The following is a 22,871-nucleotide window of genomic DNA, read 5'->3' on the forward strand; positions in this document are numbered from 1 at the left end:
ACTCTGGGTATATATATCCTCCCAAACTAAAATCAGCATTTCCTCACTCCCTTGTTCACCTTAGCATTATTCACAGTTGCCAAGATGAGGAAAACAATCTAAGTGGTTATTGAGGGGTGAATGGATAAAAAAATGTGAGACACATTGAGATATGAGTTAGGCATCTGGAGAGAAGGAAATCCTGCCATTTTCAACAACATGGCTGAACCAGGAGGGAGGACATTAAATGCAGTGAACTAAGTCAGAGAAAGCAGTCTTCTTATGAAACATTCTTTTCACATCAACCTCACAGTTCCATTCATGACTAGAATTTTTCTATGGCTCCTCTGACAAAAATGTTAAAAATTCAGTGTCTTAAAAATGCTTTAAGGGAGGCGCCTGGGTGGCTCAGTGGGTTACAGCCTCTACCTTCAGCTCAGGTCATGATCCCAGGGTCCTGGGATCAAGCCCCACCTCAGGCTCTCTGCTCAGGAGGGAGCCTGCTTCCTCCTCTCTCTTTCTCTGCCTGCCTCTCTGCCTACTTGTGATCTCTGTCAAATAAATAAATAAAATCTTTTTAAAAAATGCTTTAAAAATATTTGTAAACATTACCAACCAAATGTTTCCATCTCAGTCCCTTAGTGGAATGTGTGAGATTTTCCAGTCACATCTTACACTTCAATGTGCTTAGATACTACCGAGAAGGCTCATTTGTGTTCTCTCTCCTCACATGGTGTTTTCTAGGAGCCACTGCGGTTGTTTCCCACACAGAGGAGCTCTCTCATGGAGTGACTTCCTGGGTCTTCATGCAGCCATGGAGGATAAACCGTCTGTCTGGGGCTCTTTGAAACAGCGGACCAGGCCTTTGTTAATCGACCTGAGCAAGAGGAGGGTGAAAAAGAACCCGAACAAGCCCCTAGACCTACGGGCAAGGCGTTCCCTGGACCGCCGCCTCAGCCTCTCTGTCCCTGACCTCTTGGAGGCTGAGGCCTTGGCCCCAGAGGGCAGGCCTTACTCTGGGCCCCAGTCATCATACACCTCGGTGCCCAGCAGCCTGTCAATGGCGGGGATTTTGCCCAAGAGCAGCAGTAACTCCTTGAAACAGTCTGAGGAGGAATTGGACTGGAGCCAGGAAGAAGCCGGCTACCTCCGTGTGGTGGAAACGGACTCCGAGGAGGCCTATGCCTCTCCCGCCGAGGACAGGAGGCCTTCTAGCAATGGCATCCTGGATCTGCTGCAGAAGACGCCGGCTGGAGACGAGGCCCTGGAAGAGCCAGAGGTGAGACCAGGGCTGGGCACTTTCCTGCTCCTTCTTCTGTTTTTCTCCTTTCTATGTGTACTCCTTGCCCTTGGAAGATTTGGTTTGGAGTTATTTTTGTGGTTCGCTTGGATGGAGAGAATGTCATTTATAAGAATTTAAATTCAGGTAATATTGATTGCACCCACTGTTCCCATTCGTTTTAGGGTTGACCTCTATGTATTTTAAAACTATTACAAATAACCTCTCTGGGATACTTTAAGGCATTAAAAGCCCTATTGGATGAGTTTTCCTTTTCCCATGTTCCTGGCAAAGAAATTAAGAGCATAACTTTTCCTCGAACTTTTTGCTTTAAGTGTGTGTGTGTGTGTGTGTGTGTGTGTGTGTCTCCACCACTGCTCAGTGTTATGGTAGACAAAAATGCATGTTAATATTCCTTTAAAAAAAAGATGAACCATGAAAGACTGTGGACTCTGAAAAACAATCTGAGGGTTTTGGAGGGGCGGGAGGTTGGGTGAGCCTGGGGGTGGGTATTACAAAGGGCATGTATTGCATGGAGCACTGGGTGTGGTGCGTAAACAATGAATTCTGGAACACTGAAAAGAAATTTAAAAAATTAAAAATTAAAATTAAAAAAAAATTAAGTAAAATAGATGAAAAGTGTTCCCCAAATGTGGAAGAGGGAGGTTGAAGACGTGGAGTCAAAGTACAATTTTTGGATGTCCTCTTGCTGGCTTTGAAGGTAAATGAAGGACACATGAACCATCGAGTACAGGTGTCTCTAAGGCTAGGATAGAAAAGAAAACAGTCTCCCCAGACTTCCAGAATGAACTCTTCTATGCAGACAGTGATTTAGCTCATGGAGACCTATTTCAGATTTTGACTTCAAAAACTATCAGAGAATAAACTGATTTGTTTAAAAAAAAAGATTTTATTTATTTATTTGAAAGAGAGAGAGAATGAGCAGAGAGAGGGGGAGAAGCAGACTCGCCTGCTGGGCAGGGAACCTGACATGGGGCCCGATCCCAGGACCCTGGGATCACAACCCGAGCCGAAGGCAGTCGCTTAACTGACTGAGCCACCCAGGGACCCCTGCATATTCATCTTCCTAAGAAATGTATGAATGTGTGTCTCCGTTTGACTGTCAGAGGGTTTGAACTTGCTTCAGTCTCACTTGTATGTGTGTGCATTTGTGTGTGCTTGTGAACACGTGTGCATGTTTGCCTGTGGACAGCTTCACTTGCATTCTCTAAAAAAAAACCTGAAGGATGCAAATTCTTATGGTTTCATTGATTTTTTAATGCTTTAGTATTTTGATGAGATAAATAGCCAAATACAATTATGAGAAAATCTTGTATATCTAGAACACGTTTAATATAAATTCAGTCCCAGATTAGTAAATCATGGTGACTGGTTTAATCAGTTTTTTTTTTAATTCCCCATCAATGACACTAAAGTAGGTTGCAGCTTTGAGGGAAGAAGTGAATTTTTTTTTGTGGAGACTCTAGGTTTCTGTTATAATTGCATACAAACCTGGATCTTCAACTGGGATTTTTGTTATTCAACCAAATTTTTTTATTTAACCAAAGACTGTTATATATTGGGGTGTCATATATTTATATTTAATTGTGTCATATATTTGGGTGTCATTATGGAATGGATCTTGGATATCTGGAGTACATTGTGACCAGATTCCTTTGGAAACTTGATGATAAGTCACGATTAACCATTCAATGACTTAACTATCTTTTTCCTTACCACTTACTTTTATGAAATTCTTTTCGTAACCATGTTACAGTTTTTACCATTGTTTATAAATTTGAAATATGTTTTTCCAGTAATCAAAATATAAATCAGGTGAATTATTAAACATAATTCATAATTCATAGTTCGGTGTGAAGGGGGTAATTATATCCAATGTAGAATTGGATACTGAAGTTTATCTTCTTGTTACATTATTAACTGATCAGAAGAAAATGTGTGGGTTTTTTGGCTTTGATAGGCTAACACTCTCGGATTAGAATTCTTTTAAGATTACTCTTTTTTTTAAAGATTTTATTTATTTACTTGACAGACAAAGATCACAAGTAGGCAGAGAGGCAGGCAGAGAGAGAGAGGGGGAAGCAGGCTCCCTGCTGAGCAGAGAGACCGATGTGGGGCTCGATCCCAGGACCCTGAGATCATGACCTGAGCCGAAGGCAGAGGCTTAACCCACTGAGCCACCCAGGCGCCCATGATTACTTTTTTTAAAAAGATTTTATTTTTATTTATGGGCAAGAGAGAGAGAAAGCAGGAGCATGGAGATAGGAGGTGGGGTAGAGGGACAAGCAGACTCCCCTGAGTGGGGAGCCTGACGTGGGGATCAATCCTAGGACCCTGAGATCAGGACCTGAGCAGAAACCAAGAAACAGACACTCTACTGAGCCACCCAGGTGGCCCCAGAATAATTTTTTTTTTTTAGGTTAATGCAGTGAAGTTGTTTTGCTGACTATAAATATTCGAGTACCTACTCTAACTCAGGCACCATAAAGGTCGTGACTAGAAATAGAGAAGGTTAGGAAAGTAACCCTGCCTTTAAGTTATGAGGTATTAAGAGACAGCTTTGTGTAGCTCTAAAGGAATCTTAAGAGGCAAGAAGATATTGGAACTCTCTGTGCAAAACATCTAAGCCTTGCCTCTTGGCAGCCTGGTGGTTGGAGGATATCAGTGCGTGGGGACAGACACACATTGTGACAGGGCGTGAGGGCTTGCCCAAGCTGGCGTAGATTTGATGGGTGAGGAAATATGGTGGACACAACCTGAAGTGTGAGTGGGGTAGTTAGGAGGTGGTGAGAATTTTGCTGCTCCTCACATAGGTGTTTGAGGAACTTTCTGGTGTGATGTGTGCTAGGAAGGGTGGTCTGTGTTGAGGGGCTGTTTAAGGATGGAAAATGGATGGTTGGTATGGTTACTTTCTCTTCTCTGGGCTAAATGCAAAACTCTTGGAATAATTTATTTTAAATAATTTTCCTTTTTAACTCACCCATGAAAAGAAAGCAAATTCTTTTTTTAATATTTTATTTTGAAGTCATCTGTGCCCTGAATCTGAGGTTCAAACCCACAACCCTGAGATTAAGAGTTATGTGCTTCATCAGCTGAGCCAGGCAGGTGTCTCTAAACCTCTTTTTTGAATACAAATCTTCTGCTTCTATTTTCCTGTCCTAGGACATGCAAAGTAGAAACTGAGACTGATCCTCCCATGGTCACTTGAGTGCTACGTATCTGCTTGGTTTGCAGAGGATGGCGGGACTGGGCTATAGCTAATCAGGCCTATGGGATCACATGTGGTCAAGTGCATTGCTCTGTCTATCCCCCTTTTGAGCTCCCTTCCACCATATTGAGTGGGCTTCTCACACTACCCGAGGATCTAAACTTTATTGCATGGTATAGAAGTTACCACTCCCTTGCTTATCTTCCCCACTAAGCTGTGTAATTTGGTCTGTGGGTAGGTCTAAAGGAGTCATGTCTAATTTGTCTTTGTTTTCTTGGGGCCTTGCTGTGTGCCTGACACAGAGCATGTGCTCAATCACTATTTACATATGAGGAAATCAACGATAGTAATGTATCCATTCAGGTTCATACAGTTTTTATCAGTGTCTTTGTTGTAAGTTCTCTTCAATTTATAATTTCATTAAAGTCAGAATTTCTTTGTTTATTTGTTTAGGATTTTTTAGAAAGAAACATACTGGAAATGAAATTTCTATCTATATGATTTCACTGAAAACAGAGAGATTTAGACAGGTATAGACTTTTCAGCCCAAGTATGATACTAGCCTTAAATCTGAATGTGTTCTTCTGTCCTTTTTTCAATGAAGATGGAAGTTCTGGTGAATCCATGTCGTGTGAGTTTGGGGGTTGGTGAATCTGTCTCTAGGATACAGGTTATCTCTTTTCTTCCTGATGAATAGTGGACAGGTTACTATCACTCTCATGGAATGGGAGAAGCAATGAGGAGGGAAGGAAGGATTGGCGTGGACTGGGCTGTAGCTAGTCAGGCCTATGGGATCACATGTGGTCAAGTGCATTGCTCTGTCTATCCCCCTTTTAGCTCCTTCCACCATATTGGGGTACCACAAGGACAATAAGATGTTTGCTGAGTATTCATGGTGTGGCTGATATTATTTCTAGCTTTCCAGAGCGGGGAGGGGTAAAGCAAGGAACATCTGTGGTTCAAGTACCCATTGATGTTTGTCTCCCATGTTTTATGTCCAAGGGCAACTTCCAGGCTGAACCTGCAGCAGTGGGATAACACCCCAGATAATGATGTTGGCTGAGTGTCTTCCAGTTTTTTCCCCACTCCTGTCAGGGTCAGCAATGAAGTGAGGCATGGGCTTACATTTAGGGGAAATGGAATGAGAAAGCAAAGAAAAAAATTAAGAAGGAAGAGGAAAAAGGGATGTGAGAATGTAGAGGCCACATGGAAGTCTGAAATAGTCAAGTATGGAACAGTCTCACTGTGGTGCTCAACCATCCCTAAGACCAAAGTAGAAGAAAGTCATTTGAGAATAAAGGATGCATTTGCTGGAAGAGGATTCTCCAGACTTTTCTCTTGGGTCCCAGATTCATACCACACTGGATAGTCCACAGAAACCTGATCACAACTGGTTCTGGCAGAATTCTGTCTCTCTGAAGTGCTCTCACAGATACAAACATTTGTTTCTTGGCAACATCACCATTATGCACCAGGTGGCACCCGTGAAATGACATGAAATGATGTTAGACTGTTCCCCTTTCCTTGCTTCTCATGGTCTCTGTAATCTTCAGAGACCCATCTCACATCTGTCTTCTCTCACATAAATTCTCTCAATCCTTCAAAGCCCAGCTGAAAATTTCTTTTCCCTGTCTGGGTTTCCTGACTATATAATCTGTATCTTCCCCCTACCTTTGTTTACACAGCATGTCACTTTTGCTGTCATGGAGCACTAACCTCATTCTGCTTTCTCTAGAAATTTGTAGAGGGAGAAAGGGTTTGGAGCAAATAGAGGGAGTAGGGAAGGGAAGGCCAATGGGTAGTCGGCAAAGGTGTCACTGAGTAAGACCCTGAGAAGATCATTAGCTTCCAAGACCTGTATTAACTGTCCACTGGCCATCTGGCTCAGAGTACCACCTCATGATAACCCAATACCCATGAGACTGAGCTAGAAATGACAAATGGTGACTCATATGCAATGAGAATTAAATACTATGTAGACTCTCATATTTATTTTGATATAAACAGCTCACTGTGTCATTATTGTCAAGTTATTTGGGAAGTCAAAACATAATGAGCATCAACTTCATTAAAGTGAAGTGAGCAATAATTATATCAGGGCCTAGAAATACTTTGGAGAGCCTGTTGGGTGTATTGGCTCCCTGAAGTCAGCCTGCATTACAAGTCACATAGAATCAGGAGACTGTTTTGTGGACTCAAATCCCTGAGAAGAGAATGGATAGGTTCTGCACTGAATGGTGTAGATAGCCATCCATCTCCCACTAGCGATTGAATTCCGAAAATTCCGAATGAGGACTTGACATACTCACATTTTGTTGGCTTGGGCCAATGACATGATGCCCACATGCCAACCTGCCTAGGCCATGAGGCCAAGGTTCTTAGAGTCCTGTGGGCTGGGCTCTCTCTTCCTTCCATAGGGTTCAGGACTAAGTCCAAACTTTCATCCAGGTCTTCTTGCATGACCTTGTCCTCTTTTGGATTGACACACTATTTGATTAGCTGTGTAAATATCACTTTCAGTCAGGCTGAGAACGTCACATGGTTGCCCGGAAACCAGATTGTCTCCTTTACATGACTTTGTATGTCTGGCCTCTGATGGATGAAAGGTGGTCTTACAGTTTTATCCTGCTTGCTCTCATCACCAAAACTTGGGGATAGGAGGTGGTAAAGGGCACCTTTTTTTATTGCCAAACCCCTCCACCATTTTGTATTTTCATTGGTTGTTTAGAAGTTGGCATCTCTCTCTCTCTCTTTTTTTTTTTTAAGATTTTTTAAAAATTTATTTGACATACAGAGATCACAAGTAGGCAAAGAGGCAGGCAGAGAGAGAGGAGGAAGTAGGCTTCGCTGAGCAGAGATCCTGATGCGGGACTTGATACCAGGACCGTAGGATCATGACCTGAGCCAAAGGCAGAAGCTTTAACCCACAGAGCCACCCAGGCGCCACTTGAAGTTGGCATCTCTTATTAGACTGGGAGCTCCTGAGGAACAGACACCATACCTTTTTTTTCTTTCCATTCCAGCTTTCTGCACATCTCATTTATGTGGAAAAAAAAAATATATATATATATATATATATACACACACACACACACACATTTTTAAATATTTAATTATTTTTAAGTGGTGGGAAGAAGGAGAGGGAGAGCAAGAATCTCAAGCAGATTCTGCATGTTGAGCGTGGAGCCCTGCGTGGGGTTCAGTGTCACGACGCTGAGATCATGACCTGAGCTAAGACCAAGAGCTGGACACTCAACGAACTGAGCCACCCACAGGCCCTTACGTGAAATATATTGACTCATGTTTCTCCACAGCTGATTTTCAAGCCACAGCCCATGCTAGGTACTGCGGGGCTGCATGAATTTCCGCTGGGTTGGGGAAGGTGGTGATACATGGAGGCCTGGGGGAAGGAAGGCGGGCTCTAAAGGAATTCCTAAGTGTCAGGTTAAATACAGTTAAGGGGTAGAGTAGCTTCTTTTTTCTTCTTTTTTTTCCCCCCTTGCCTTTGTTCTTCTCACTTCCTTCCCTGGTACTCATTTTATAAGATACTCTCTTCTGCTTTATAAAGTCAGGTATTTAGAAAATACAGAAAGTTGCCACTGGTTCCCCTCCTTGGTGTTGATGGTGGAGTTGAGCATAGGCCCAGATTTCACAAAGACAATGATGAAGATCTGAGGTGGTCCCGGCCCCTGATCCGTGCTGGATCACTGGGCAAGGTGAATGGGGAGGAGTCATGTAGCAGGTGGTCAGGAAAGGGCCTGAAGAGGGAGGGCACATCCGCTCCAGCTCAGGCAGGGAGTAAGCCAAGTTGCTGAGTTTCATGCAAAATTTTAAGGCCAAAAAAAAAAAATGAAAGGCTCTTAGCTCAGAAATAGGTTGAGGGCACAAGCACCTGACATGGTTTGCATATTATGTTTGTATTTATTAGTTATTATAGTGGTTTCAACCATTACATTTCCCAGAATAAAATGAGGGCCCGGGAGGTTTAATGACTTACCTAACATCATCAAGCTGGTGTTAGAGCCAGGAGCTAAATCCAGGATTGTCTGAATCCAAGTGCAAAACTCTGTGTACATCAGGAGTTTGGAAATGAGATGACTCAGAGCCGCTGATCTAAAAAAGTTGGTAGTCAAAGGGAGTTTTTTCTTTTTTAAGATTTATTTATTTTAGAGAGAGAGCTCACACAAGCAGGGGGATGGGAAGATGGAGAGAGAGAGAGAGAAGCTCCAGGAGACTCCATGCTGAGTGCGGAACCCCCAATGCAGGGTTTGATCCCAGCACCCTGAGATCATGTCCTGAGCCAAAATCAAGAGCCGGGTGGGCGCTCAGTCGACTGAGCCACCCAGGTGCCCCTCGAAGGAAGGTAGTTATTTTTGTGTGTCCACTGTGCCCTCTTAAAGGCGAGGATAATTATAGTGGTTGAATGGCCTTATTGTCGTACTCAGCGACTAATAATCCTGAATGAAAGGATTATTGCCTCCTACCACCACATTGTCCATGTATTCACCCACTAGGGATTTCCTGACATTTCATTTGGCAGTTGAGGTTTTAAATAACTAGCTTTGGTGCTAGCTTATGCAGATGAGTTGAGTGGTTTAGAGAAGTACCTTACCTTATTGGGAGGTTTCCAGAAACACTACCAGGCAACCACAGAGCTTCAGTTTCGTGACCACAGAGAAGCACAGTGACAAAGCAGTACAGAGGAACTAGCTTACAGCTGGCACAACTGAACAGGTACATTAATTTCTCTACCTTTCAGTTCCGTGTTCTGTACTGTTAGTGATTTATCTCCAGAATCATTCCTCACCATCACCGTGTCCACGAGACGGGCACGTCAGCCGTGTTCCAGGATCTTCTGTGGGGTTGGCCTCTTTCTTCTTCTTTCCTCCCCCCTTTCTCCTCTGTTGAGTGCCTACTATGTGCAGATGCTGCTGTAGAACACAACCGTCAACCGAACAAACACCCACTATCTCGTGGAGATCTCATCCTGGTCCCAATGGGGGCAGGCTACAGATATGTTCAGAGAGGGCCAGGTGTAATAGAGAAAAACAAAGCAGAGAAGGTGATTGGGAGTGCTTGAACAGAGAAGTCCGGAAAGACCTCTTCTGGGCTGGTCGCATTTACCCAAAGACCTAGAGGAGGCAAGGAATTCAGGTGTGTCGGTGTCTGGAGAAAGAGCTTCTCTAGAGGAGAGAAGAGTAAGCGTACAGGCTCCGGGAAGGCAGAGGAGTGCCTGGTGTGATTCAGGAATAGCAGGGCAGCAGTGTGAGGGGACAGTGATTGGGGATGTGAGTTACTTTGGAGGCTGTGTACGTCATGTGGGCTTTCCTTTTCTGTTGGGCAAGCTTGTGAGACCATAGGGCTACCTGGGGGTACCAAAGAATGGGCTAAGAAGGATCCCTTTGGGCTCAATAATGGTGTTGCTCACAGGCAGGGGTAAGTAGTATACAGGTGGTGCTTATAACACCTGCTCTAGACCCTGGGAATAGCAGTAAGTAGAAGCTTTGCCTTGGAGGAGAGCCATGGAGGAAGCATGCACAGGTCAATGAGCTGTGCTTGGGAGGGGTGGGGGCACTGTTCTGAGACTTCATTACCAGCCCTCTAGCTCTGTTGTGATGAAAGTATCAGAGGGAAAGGGATGGTTGGAACGAAGGAAGGGACTTGGTTGGCTGACCACCTTCGTTGAGCTTTTTCCTCCAGTCTTCCTAAACACATCCCCCACCTTAATAACAATCATACTAGTAAGACAGCAATAGTAACAGAGAGGCAACACCAGTATCACTTTCTGAGAGGTTACATATAAGGACCTGTGCTTGTTACAATATAAGAATATTATCTTATGGGACCACATCTGTTTGGTTCCCTCTACATACAAGCAGCCTAGTAAAGTGTCTGGCCCAGAGACAGCCTGTCAATGAATTAATTTTTCTCCAAATAATCTGTAAAGTAAGTATCTTTTTTGGCCCTTTTGGAGATGTTCTCATGTCTTGAATTTTAAGTAAATTGTGCAAGAACCCAAAGATAGGAAGTAGAACAAGTAGGATTCGAAATCAGGTCTTTCTGACTCCCAAGTCTCGTATCCCCCCCACAGAGCTGGGCATTCTAATTTTGGATTCTCCTGGATCTGGGCACCGTGAAAAGAGTGGAGGACCCAGGACACTCCAGTAAAAGTCTAACTCTTTAATCTCCCTCCAGCAGCCAATTATCCTGTTCACATCGGCTTCCTTATTCCTACATCAGTGATACTGATGACAGCTTGTGGGCCCCTTAACAGGAGCATGTGTATATTTGTAAATTACAAAGTGCTAAGAAAGTGTAATGGGGACCATTATTCTTTTAAGCTACCTGCTGGTAACAAGCGTGAAAACAGTGCATGCAAGGTGAGTGGACAGATATTACTGAGCGTGAAAATAAAGGTTGATTATACCAGGGGTTGGCAAACTTTTTCCACAAAGGACCAGATAATAAATATGTCTAGCTTTGTGGCCCACAAGCCTCTGTTGCAACATCCCAGCCCCCATACGGTATCGTGAGATTAGCCATAGATAAACATGTCAATGAATAGATAGGACTGTGTTCCAAAGTTTAAACCTAATCTGTAGAAGCAGGTGGTGGGTTGGACGTTGCTGACCAGTGCTTTAAACTGACATGTGATTGAATAGAGCATATTTGTATGCACACATGCACACACACACACACACACATGCATGCATGTGTGACTTCTACTTTGCATCTCAGTATCCCGGGGTAATCACTTACAGAGAACAATCTTGGGAGTGTGTGGGGGGGAACTAACTAGGTAGCTGACGATTGTACAGTAAATAGCCCCTTGAAAAGTTGTGTACAAATTTAATAGGCATGAACTCAGCCATTTGGTAGACCTGGATTTTTCTCAACTGATGTCTTAATTTTGTCCTCTCATCGCCACGTGTGTTGTTTTGATTCTGTCACTGTATCCAGGCTCTGCGTTGGGGTCTGTCCAGCCATCCCATCTCCTTCGTGCATTTTGCTACTTCCTTTGTCTGGTAGGTGTTTGTGTGTATGAACGCTGCCATCCAGAGTGTCCCAATTCTCGGGAACCTAGATGCGGGTACGGTCGTTAAGTAAATCTGTATCCATGTACTGTTCGCTATAGTGACGTACTCTTGAGTGTTGTTCAGACACTGTAGAAGTGCACTTCTCAGCCAGCGTTTTACTCACTTAGCTTTTCGGGATGTGGGTTTATGTCTCCTTGTATTGAGGTTTAAATGCCCAGCGATTGTTTACATGATTTATAATTTGGCTTCCTGTGTGTGCTTCATGGTGAGAGCGTTCGATGAGCCCCATGGGAGGGGGTATTTGTACAAGATCACGCTTTGCACACACAAAAGGAAGATGTTTACTGTCATCTGTGTTTTGCTCTTAAGATCCTTGGTGAGTGAGTAGGGGAGATTTTCTTTTTTATATCATTGCCCATCCATGCTCATTTCTTCCCATATCCTGCTGAATTTTAATAAACCTGCATTCTTGCAGATAGAGTACTCTCAACTAAAGAGAATGCAAAATATACTACCTTCCCACCAATTTCTATTTAGGTAGAAAGGAAATACCAATGCAAAGTCTGTGTCTTTAAAAACCAAACCAAACCAAAAGCACAAAACCACTCACCCAAAAAGCAGCAATGAGAGTTGTGTGAGAGCTGGCTAACCTTATACTAGTTTTTATGCTAAAATGTTGGTGCTATATTTTTTTAGTCATATTAAACTTTTTTCTTTTTTCTTTCTTTTTTTTTTTTGAGAGAGAGAGAGAGAGAGAGAGAGAAAATGCATAAGTGGTGAGGTGGGATGGAACAGAGGGAGAAGAAGAGAAAGAATCATAAACAGACTCCATGCCCTGTTCAGAGCCTGATGTGAGGCACAGTTTCACAACCCTGAGATCATGACCTGAGCTGAAATCAACAGCTGGACACTTAACCTACTGAACCCCAAAAGTGCCCCTGTCATAGTAAACTATTTAGTGTTCATGATATTCAAAATTATTTATCTTTCCATGAGTCCTTGGAAATCATTTGGTTGAAATGTTTGAAACCTGCACTTGTTGGATAAATTACGACTCATGTATTCAGTGGAATACTATTCAGCAAAGAAAAAGGTTTAATTTAAACAATTTATGCAGAGGACCACGAGGATGGGTTTCAAAGGCATTGTGTTGAGTGAAATATGTCAGATGTCAGGTTTGCATACGGTATGAATCCATGTGCAGGATATTCTGGAAAAGGTGAAACTACATGGGGAAGACAGGCTGGACCCCAGTGGGCTTGAATGAATGAGTGCTATCAGGGAACAGAACTGTTCTGTCCTGATTGTTGTCATGGTCCCACAAATCTATACGTGGCTTAAAAATTGTAATGCTGTACACAACAATTTTTGTGTGTTAACTTTTTAAAAGTCAAATGAAAAACAGAGTGCTTGATTATGCTTGTTGAGAACATCAAAAATATATCCTCGTGATTGTGGGATACCAGGGATTCCTATGAGGAAAGTCATAACTGTGCTCTTTTTAAAGAAGAACTCATTGATGCAGTTACTAGGTTTACAAACAAGTGAAATCATTTAACTTCTACTCAGTGGATAATACCTTCGTCTCTATGCAGAATGGAAGGGAATAGTCAAGGTTATGTGTCCCCCAGTGGCCGTAACTTGGTCCTCAGTGCTTATGTAGCATTTCTGCTCTTCTTTATGTGATCACTTTCCTTCGTTGGTGTGTATATATGGTGTGTGACAGTTACGGTGGCTGTGGGAACCATAACTTTAAGTTCTGTGACTTTTCTATGAGTAAAACCAGCCATAATATTGAATTAATGTCATTCTTCACATTTAATTTCCATGTTGTTGTAAGTGGAAGACTTGTCACATATTTGAGTAAGAGCTCTGTGCTCATGTTTGATAGCGTGTAAGTGACGGTGGTTGTGTGGACTCATTTTGTCCCTTAATTAATGTTATCATTAAGCACAGAGAGGCTAGTTTGGGGGAGAGCATGTTGGGTGTGCCCTCTGAGGGGTGATGCTTTAAAGGCCCTATCCGTCCACCATTCTTCTTGGTGATAGAAGATTCTGGGCCACCACAATCTTTGGATCTTTGGCTAGTAACTGTGCACTCTGAATGGAAACTTTGAGCCCAACAGTGGTAGGTTTGTGATAGGATGTGGGACTGCAAAATGGGAGACATTACCAGTGGGTCTTCATGCTGCAGAAGATCAGACAGGAGAGGTTTTTTGGTTCTGCCCGTGAAGATGTGTCTGGTCTCTCTTCGCTTTGTAAATCAGGCAGAAGAGTTGCTAAGCTTCCAGGAAATAATAGTGTGCAGTGTAAAAGGCATGAGGGCAAACACTGAAATTGGGGGAGTAGAGTGAGATTCTGATTGTTTTCCTAACGCAGTCCTCAGATAGTCCTGTCCACACACCCTAGGATGTGTTTTTACATAGAGCAACAAGGGAAGTATGAAGAGCCAGAGAGGAGGGTGACTAGTGAAGGCCCCGCTGGTGCCTCCCTTTCGGTCTGCTAACAGGTCTCCCACACACAGGGTTGGGGATCCTTTCCTGTCTGGGCAGCGGTGGTCCTTCCAGGGCCAGGGGCCTCTAGTGGCTGCGGTGCTGGGAGCCTAGGGGAAAGGTCGAAGTGTCTGAAATCACCCTTGTGATCGTGATGAATGAATGAGAAGATGAATTATATACACAGTCAAGGGACATCAGGGCTGGGATGGGTGGAGAAAGAGGCCTGTGTGAGAACCACAGATGCAGGAGCCATGGGGCCTCCGTTCTAAGTGGGTAGGATGTGTGATGCTTCAGGCCATCCTGGGGTCAGGGCCCATTGCTGCCTGGTTGTAGCATTTCATGTTGTCACTGCCTGCAGAGGGGGTGAACCAGAGGACCCCAGCTTGTCTGTAACCCCTCACATCCCCCCATCTTCTGGGGGCTGCTGCTTGGGAACCCAGAATCTCTTGCTGCCTGAAGCTCTACTTGAGAGAGACACACACATACACAAGCTGTGTGTGTGTGTGTGTGTGTGTGTGTGTGTGTGTGTGTGTGTGTTCATGTCTTGGAAGGTAGCCTACCCTCCAGGCAGGATCTCTGACTTGTGTTTGGCCGTCCCTGATGAGCATTGTGGATGGGAAGGCCCAGTGAGTGACCACAGTGCTCCTGGTCCTCAGAGTGTCTACCCTCAGCGATTCATGGTCATCAAAGCTGTCTTTGCAGGTTGACTGCCTGCCTCAGTTTTCCTGAAACTTTGGAGTTACCCAGCCTTGTTTGGAGGGAGAAATCCCATGTTTCTCACACAAGAAATCAGCCCTGGCTAAGGCACCAGCCCAGCAGGAACATATCCAAAATGCGGGAAGACCGTTAACTCATGTCCCTTACACTCTGCCTTTCTGTGCAGACAGCTGTCCTTATCTCCAGCCCAGAACACCTCAAGGGGTCCGAGAGCTCTCCTGGACCCTGAATCTGCATCTAAAACCTGCACAGTGGATATGTTTACTGTATCCCACACTAACTACCGACCGTTTCCTTGCCCTGTGGGATCATTTCATAGGTATCTTCAGTTAGGAAAGCCACACCCATCTCATTCTGAGCTTTCATTCAGAATTCCATTTTTTACTTTTTTGCTTGGGGATTGTACAGACTCTGGAAGATAAGGTGGGAGGAAGGTCTTCCAGATCACATTTTGAAATGTTCCCTCCTGAGCGATGAGCCCAGGTCTCCGCCATGTGATCTGCCCACTTCTCTTTGGTGGCAGAGGACCAGGGAGGCCCGCGGTGGGAGGGACCTGGTGGGAGGGCTCAGGTGCTCCCACTTCATGCTGCCTGCCCACTAGAGCCTGGTTGAATGAAAGATGGCAGAGCAGCCTGGTGGTAGAGCAGAGTCAGCCTTGTTCGTCCTCCGATCGAGGACTAAGTTGGCAGAGGCTGTAGCCAGAGGGGCTCTACTGAATCCAACTGTTATCGCCAACCCTGGCCACGTCTGTGGGAAGGCAGCCTGCGCACTTGAAATTGACCATGCAGATGGCAGACTCAAAGCGAATGACCTGATAAAGTCTATCTATCCCTGTAGGCTGATACCATTTTGCCTTTTGAAAGCGGGATTTTTTTTTCTTTTTTTACAGAAGCTATGTGAAAGTGGCGATCTGAATGCTTCTCTGACATCCCAACAATTTGAAGAACAATCTGTGAGTGACGTTCCTTAAAAACAAACACTGGAGTAAACATGATTTCTTAGCAAATGTGTGGATCTGTATTTCTTTGCCTGTTTTTAAAGCACGCCGAAGCAGATCCACCTACAAAGGCAGGCCTTGCACATTATGGCTGGGAAAGATTAATTCAGGGTCTATTGATCTGTCAGACTGGGACCGATTTTTCTAAAAATACAGAGCAGCTAGGCAGTTGAGTGGGATGGTAAAGGAGACAAAGCCGTTCGGAAGTGCTTTGAAACCTGGATGAGGGAAACTTTCAAAAGAAGGCTGTCAAGGGAGACCCAGCCACAAAATTGATTAATTGAATGTCCAGTAAGTGAACAATAAATTACTTTATCTGTCCTTTCTCTTTGGAAAGACAAAAATTTGAGCTAGAGTGCAAAGTTCTAGTTCAACACTTTAGTTGGATTCATTGAATAAATATTCAGAAATGGACTTGAGTCGACCTTGTGGCCGGTAGGAGTTGATGAATTCCTGGACAGGGAAGTGAGCCATGTTGAGGGGAAGCAAGACTGAGGGTAAGTGGAAGAGACACCACAGGGCAGGCAGGGAATGGAGGACAATTAGCAAAAGGGAGAGCGCTCAAAATGTGTCACATGTGGACACGGGAGGGGTATGTATCCGACGGATGTGTGGGCTCCGGGTTGACGGTGGAGTGGTCGTGAACAGAAATGTGGAGGAGGTGTGCCAGGGTGGAAAGGTTTGGTGGGAAGGGAGAGAAAATGAGGAAGCCGCTTTGCATCTGAGTCTGGACCCATGTCTATGGGACACACGTGGAATCCGCATGTGCTACTCCCTCCCTCTGGGCTGTCTCTTGAGTTCCAGAAGAAAGAATCCTACCAGAAATCACTGAGATTTAAGGGTATGTCAGATACTGGCTTACCACGTGTGTGATTATGTTGGGACAGAGTTAAGATTGCAAAGATATGATCAGGAATTCTGGTAAAAAATCCCACTGGGGAGAAACATGAAGGATGTGCTAATAAATCATTGTAGCCAGGCCATCAAGCATGGGGTGTGGGAGATGCAGCTTGACGATTTGCCTATGTAGTGAGGTTTGCTTCAGCTCTGAAATTCTCTCCCTCGATCGCCAAACAGCAGACTTAACCTACTTCTCTGTCTGTGTAGATGTTTGGGGAAGCCAGTGATGGCTTGAGTAACCTGCCCAGTCCTTTTGCCTACCTCCTCACCATCGACCTGAAGGAAGGCCGGAACCTGGTCATCTGGGACAGCTGTGGTAAGCCTGGCACACCTGCGTCTGTACTCTTGTCTCTACGTGATTAGGCCGCCTTTCCCATCTCCTGCAACAGAGTGGAGCTCAAATCTACACCTCTTAGGTATCAAGGCCTTTGCAGCAAAGTATTTAAATCCCCTGAATCTTATTGTCTTTTACTGTTATTAAATTAATAACAATAATGATAATAGTAATAATCACAGAAAGTTGTTTTAAATGAGATGAGATGGCGGTCATAGCTTTATGTCTGGCATATAGCAACTGCTCAAGAAAATGTTCCTTTGATTCTACTTTAATTATGCATAAGAAAAGATGTGAATGCATCCATAGCATGAAGCCAAAAGTGAGATCACTTTTTATTTCAGGGCAAAGTGAAAGGGCAACTGTGTCCTAGAAGCTGGCTGGCCTCCCCATCCCCCAATGCAACTGCTGTGCTCTGGTTGTCAGACAACTGTTTACCTTAGAGGTAGAGCACCCCCCCAAGGTTCTGAGCCTTCAGTCAAGACACAGAAAACACTGGCCTTTGGAGGCAGAGCTAGGGAGCTCTCCACAGCCGTGGATGGCCTCTTGCCTGCCAAAGATCCATTTCCACTTGGTCCTAGACCACCTGTGCGGTCCTCCGCTGGTGATTTCTGAAAGCTGGAGACACGTGTCAGGTCTCCATGGATTTCCCTGGGAGATCCTGGTATAAACTGTGAAACTGGTTTTGCCAGTGAAGAAACAACACATTTTGAGAAGGGTGAAGGTGTCAGGCGAAAGGTGTTTCACCCACGCTGAAGTCTGTGGAAAAGGCAGTGAGAATATGGAACCGCTGACACAAGCTGATGATGCCCGAGGTCTGCCCGGGGCGGAGGCCAGTCTTCGCACCTTAAAATCCTCGTGCTTATCAGCAATAAATACAAACCACTGTAGGCTGTCTCTTCAGAATATTGTTGACTTTCTGAAAAAGTTACTGAAGGGCCAGCCTCCTAAATCATCTCAAGAGACTGGTGACAGACCCATCTTCAAAGCCTCAGAGAAGAATGGAGAAGAGCTTTGGAAGAAAACCCTGGGTGATTTGAACCCTCCTGATCTACAGAGTGCAGAACGGCTCGCCCAAGAAACTGCGAAATGGAAGCAGAGACTCCAAGAAATGGAGCAGGAGAAAGAAAGGCTAGAACAGTCAAACGCAGGATTCCAACAGGCCCTGAACGAGAAAGTCAGCCAGTTAGTACCGGTGGGTGAAAACCTGCTGAAGACCTTCCCCGGGCCCACTCACCTTGGAGATCATTGGGTCATGTCAACTGTGAGGTCGAGGAAAAGAGGGAAACAGAAAATGACGATGGCCCCATCCACGGGTCAGAGGGTGATCTGAAGGGTGTCACTGATGATGCTGATTCCAATGTGTCCCTTCAAAGTGCTGAAGCGAAAAAGCAGGAACTAGACAGACAATTGCAGGAAGGAAAGCAAATGAATGAGGAGCTTATGGGACAAATAACAGATCTTCAAGCCAAGGAGGCCTCTTTGCAGCGTGAAAATTCACAGCTTGAAGAGGAGATTCAGCAGCTGAAACAGAAGCTTCAAACTCTGCCTAAATTATATCAAGAATGCATCAGCCCCGTTGAGAGAAAATGGTCTGAGGCAGAAGAGCAGTGTGCAGACATTAAGTGAAATCCTTCCTGCACACGTAGAAACACCAAGGCCATGTCTCAGACTCGAGACATCTACAAGGAGATTGCTGAAGACACCAGGAGACAATTGGAGGAAAATGCCATACACTATCAAAAGGGGATCCTCTTCCATGCAAAGAGAGCTCAGGAAAGCTGGATGGCAGCTGTGCTGACCGAGAGAAGCCTCAAGGAGCTAAAGAAAGAAAGTGATCACAACAGGGAAATGTTCCAGCTTTTCCCAAGTGGCCCTTTTACTCCTGCTCCTCCACCAGCTGCCCACAGAGGCCCAGAAGTGTCAGAGAACCCCTGGATCATCAGCACCCCCAGGAAGGAGAAGAGCCAGGACTTGAGGGCCCAGGCAGCTGGGCCACACCACCAGGGACCCCTGCGAATTTGACTGAGCTCACCGCAGGCCAGTCCTGAACTCCCACAACGACAGCATAACATCTGCATGTGTTTTCTGTCTTTAAGTTATTTGGACTTATCTCTTTTTAGTTTAGGTATTATTTAGATAGATAGTTAGTTAGATAGTTATTTAATTGATAGTACAATTGCTTTTATTCAAGTAGATTTAGCATTATAGTTTTCAGATAGTATTTTTCCATTAAAGTGTCATTTCCTGTAATTCTTACAGATGTATTATTTTCACCAGACCCTCTAAAACTACAAAATATTATGTTAAAGATTTAAGTTAAAGATCTCCAGTTACTTTAATAATTATCAAAATGTGGCATGGATACAAACATTTAAAATAATCAACATTTCTCTTTTTTTAAGAACATTTTTCTATGGCATGAACATTTTTTTGTGCTGTTTTCATACACATAAGCTTGTATTAGACATCTGCACAAGTAAATTAATATGTATCTGAATAAATTTTGATTTGAAAAACTGGGGATAAGAAAACCCTAAACAACAATTCCCTATTCCAACTTCATAAAATTTTGATTAGACTAACCTTAAATTCATAAATTATCTTAGCAGATCTTAAGATACAATTTTTTCTCCTTTTGTTAACTTTTTAAAATTTGTTTTCCTTTTGTTTAAGATATTGTTTGCTAAATGTTTAGACATTTCTAAATTTTATGTAGCGAAAATAAGTTTTTCAGAGATGGCAAGCAAACAGACCTCCCCCATGCAGTTTACAAGGCACTTTTAGTCAGTTTGGCAGTAACAGAGAGTAATAGAACAGTAAAGAAAGCTGCCAATTTTTAAAACAATTTTAAAGAGAGAAAGAAATGATGTTCACACAATTTGTATAATATGCAAAATATACCTAGCTCGTATATACACAAAAGGAGAATTGCCCAATGTATCAGATGCTCTGTTCCTTGGAGCTGTGGAAGCAGAAAGCAAGGCAAAAAGCAGAGGGAGACTCCCAGATGCTAACAACAGGGGGAGCTGTTCCCACTCTTGGGCCTGCCTGGAGGGAGGAGGGGGAAAGTGCTGCCATCAGGGCCCAGGGCAGGCAGATTTAGTTCCAGGCCACCACAATAATGCAAATGTCACCATAAAGCACATAATTCAATAATTAATATTTTTTCTGGAAATCATTTTTTTTTCACGTTTCCCAGTGCATATAAAAGGTGTTTATCCCACGACACTGCAGTCTTGTGAGTGTGCAATAGCATTATCTCTAAACAAATAAAAAATAAGCCTTGTTTAAAAAATATGTTTTGGTAGGATTTTATTTATTTATTTGAGAGAGCGAGTGAGAGTGAGAGAGAGCATGAGAGGGGAGAAGAACAGAGGGAGAGGCGGACTGCTCGTGGATCGGGGAGCCCCATGCGGGACTCGATCCTAGGACTCTAGGATCATGACCCGAGCTGAAGGCCGTTGCTTTGCCAACGGAGCCCCCCAGGCACCCAAATTAAAAAAAAATATTTTCTTGCTGAAACTGCTAACGGTCATCTGTGCATTTAGCAAGCTGTAATCTTTTAGCTGGGAGGAGGGTCTCGTTTCAGTATCGATGCACGTTGATCAGGGTGGTGGTTGATAGAAAACTGTGGCAATTTCTTCAAAGACGACGACTACCAAGGTTGCCGCATCAGCCTACCCTTCCTGTCACGAAGACTTCTGGTAGCGGGCAGGGCTGTGGAGGGACGTGAACAATTTGGAGCCCCGATGGGTGGGAATGTGAAACAGTGCAGCTGCTGTGGAACATGGTGCGAAGTTTCCTCCAAAAATTAAAAAATACTCTATGATCCGGTAATCCCACTTCTGTATTGCGGAAAACTGAAATCAGGATCTGAACGGGGTTTCTGCATTTCTAGGTTCATAGGGCATTATTCCCAGTAGCCCATGAGAAAAAGCCATCCAAAGGCCCACCAACGGATGGATGGATGGGCTGAGAGAATGTGGTATGAATGAGTAAAGAAAATGTAATATTATTATTTAAAAAGAAGGAAATTCTGTCACACGCTACAATATTGATGAAATTTAAGGATATCACGTTACACACAATAAGCCAGTCACACACACAAACACACACACACCAGATATTCTGAGTCCCCTCATATGAGTTCTCTAAAGTGGTCAAAAAATAAAATAAAAAAGGTGCACCTGGGGGCCCTATTTTATGTACATGGTACATTCCATGTCATGCGTTTTTTACCTCAATTAGGAAAAAGGTATGAATATGAGTTTTAGGATTTGAGTGGTGGGGAATTAGACTTGAGCTAAGTCTCAGACCAATGACTTCACCTCTATACATTTCAGTTAATAAGTTCATCTAATTAATTAATTAATAAGTTGATTAAATAATTTTTAAAGGTTCTGTTCTAACTGGATTGTAATTATAAAGAGAATATCTTAGTCCTCCACTCTAAGACAAAGTCCTTTTCGGTACAAAATGCTGACCTTCTTATCTTCCGAAAATTCCCTCCGATACACCTCGTCAGTTAGATCAGAGGGACGGTCAGCTCACATTGGATGCTCAGAGATCAGCATCTCCCTAAAGTAATTCATGCTGAGAACATGATAACGTAGAAAATGGCAAGGTTTACCCCACCCAAGCTAAAGGAGTACCTGATTCTTAAATATTCATATAAGGTTCATTATATTTTTGATGACTAATCTTTACTGGATGTGTATGAGAAAGGTGAGAACAAAAGTCATTAGAAGAAAGGTAATTATCTCAGAAATGACCCTGCTGTCAGGGGAAGATGGACTGAATGCAGGGAGCGATAGGGGAATGGAAAGGAAGGGCCAGAGGTAAGACAGGTTGCACACGGGACTTGGTGGGGGTCAGACGTAGCAAAGGATCAGAGGTGCTTCTCAGGCTTCGCTGTGGAGGGATCGGGAGAATGGTGATGCACGCAATGTTTGTAGAAAGGATGGTGTGCGTGTCAAAACACACAGGAGGGAGATTGGGTCCAGGGGTGAAGAGGCATCATGGTGAGACCTGGTACTTTCGCAGAGTGTTTTAATCCAGAGAAGAGCCGTGAGCCTCAGGCCGATCCTTGGGGCACAGCTGCAGTTGGCCAAAATCCTCCCTCTTGGAACGGGTGCCTTACGTGTTCCACTGTATAATGAGTAAGAAAGTTTATGGGAAAAGGAAGAGGCCCAGACAGGGGTGTAAACAAGGAGGAGGAAGTAGCCAAGACAGAGAAATGAAGCCCAAGGGGCCGAGGGCGAGACAGAGAGAATCCTCGGCCATAAGTCAGAGGAAAGGGCTGGGGCGGGGAGGTGCTGGTTAGCAGGATCTTTGCTGCAGAAAGTTATGGGAAGGAGGACATCCAACGTGAGAAGATTCCCGAAAAGGCAGGAAGGGAAAGATTTCTAGGCGCAGGTGAGAGAATTCGGTTTGGAAACCGAGGAGGGAAAGGTGAAAGATGAGTGCCGAAAGAAAGGTGATTTGCTGGAATGTATTGCTATAAGCCACAGCGAAAGAACTTTGCTAACTCAAGTAAAAAGGAATGTTATCTGCAAGGCTTTGGGGCAAACTCCCAAAATTCAGAAGTAGACCAGGTAACCAGACTCAGCAACACGGCTGAACGGGGCGTGAAAAAGACAGGAAATCTCAAAACACGGCATGAGCTCAGGTGAGGCCCCGCCGCTGGTCCGGCTGCCGCTGGATATGCAGCCAGATGTGATCTGGCTTCAGCTATGGTCCCCGGAAAGCTGTGAAGCACCCACCTGTTCTCCCAAGATTCAAATGCCTGGTGGCAGGTGTCGTCTTAGCAAACCCTCCAACATCTGTCCACTATCCACCTCCAGGACTTCTCTCACACTCTTTTTTTTTTTTTAAAGATTTTATTTCTTTATTTGGCAGAGAG

General features: G+C 44.1%; 1 protein-coding gene across 3 annotated transcripts; it reads left to right on the forward strand.

Moving 5' to 3' along the window:
• Positions 1-543: 543 nt before the first annotated feature.
• LOC116590406 (multiple C2 and transmembrane domain-containing protein 2-like) lies at positions 544-17,419 on the forward strand. 3 transcript variants are annotated; one of them, XM_032342135.1, is made up of 4 exons: positions 547-1,258; positions 15,625-15,687; positions 16,840-16,948; positions 17,311-17,419. In XM_032342135.1, the coding sequence occupies exons 1-4, from the start codon at positions 710-712 to the stop codon at positions 17,337-17,339; spliced, it is 750 nt and encodes a 249-aa protein (XP_032198026.1). In that variant the 5' UTR covers positions 547-709; the 3' UTR covers positions 17,340-17,419. The 3 variants fall into 3 exon arrangements, with proteins under 3 accessions (XP_032198027.1, XP_032198026.1, XP_032198025.1); XM_032342134.1 differs by lacking the exon at positions 17,311-17,419 and having other exon boundaries at positions 16,840-17,279; XM_032342136.1 differs by lacking the exons at positions 15,625-15,687; positions 17,311-17,419 and having other exon boundaries at positions 544-1,258; positions 16,840-17,279.
• The last annotated feature ends 5,452 nt before the right edge of the window (positions 17,420-22,871 follow it).

This window comes from Mustela erminea, chromosome 5 (assembly GCF_009829155.1).
Source record: "Mustela erminea isolate mMusErm1 chromosome 5, mMusErm1.Pri, whole genome shotgun sequence".
Taxonomy (NCBI): domain Eukaryota; kingdom Metazoa; phylum Chordata; class Mammalia; order Carnivora; family Mustelidae; genus Mustela; species Mustela erminea.

Coding starts and splice junctions, on each gene's coding strand:
- LOC116590406 (XM_032342134.1), top strand. CDS start 710: ATGGTGTTTTCTAGGAGCCACTGCGGTTGTTTCCCACACAGAGGAGCT. Junction 1,259..15,624: donor AGGCCCTGGAAGAGCCAGAG/GTGAGACCAGGG, acceptor CTTTTTTTACAG/AAGCTATGTGAAAGTGGCGA. Junction 15,688..16,839: donor AACAATTTGAAGAACAATCT/GTGAGTGACGTT, acceptor CTGTCTGTGTAG/ATGTTTGGGGAAGCCAGTGA.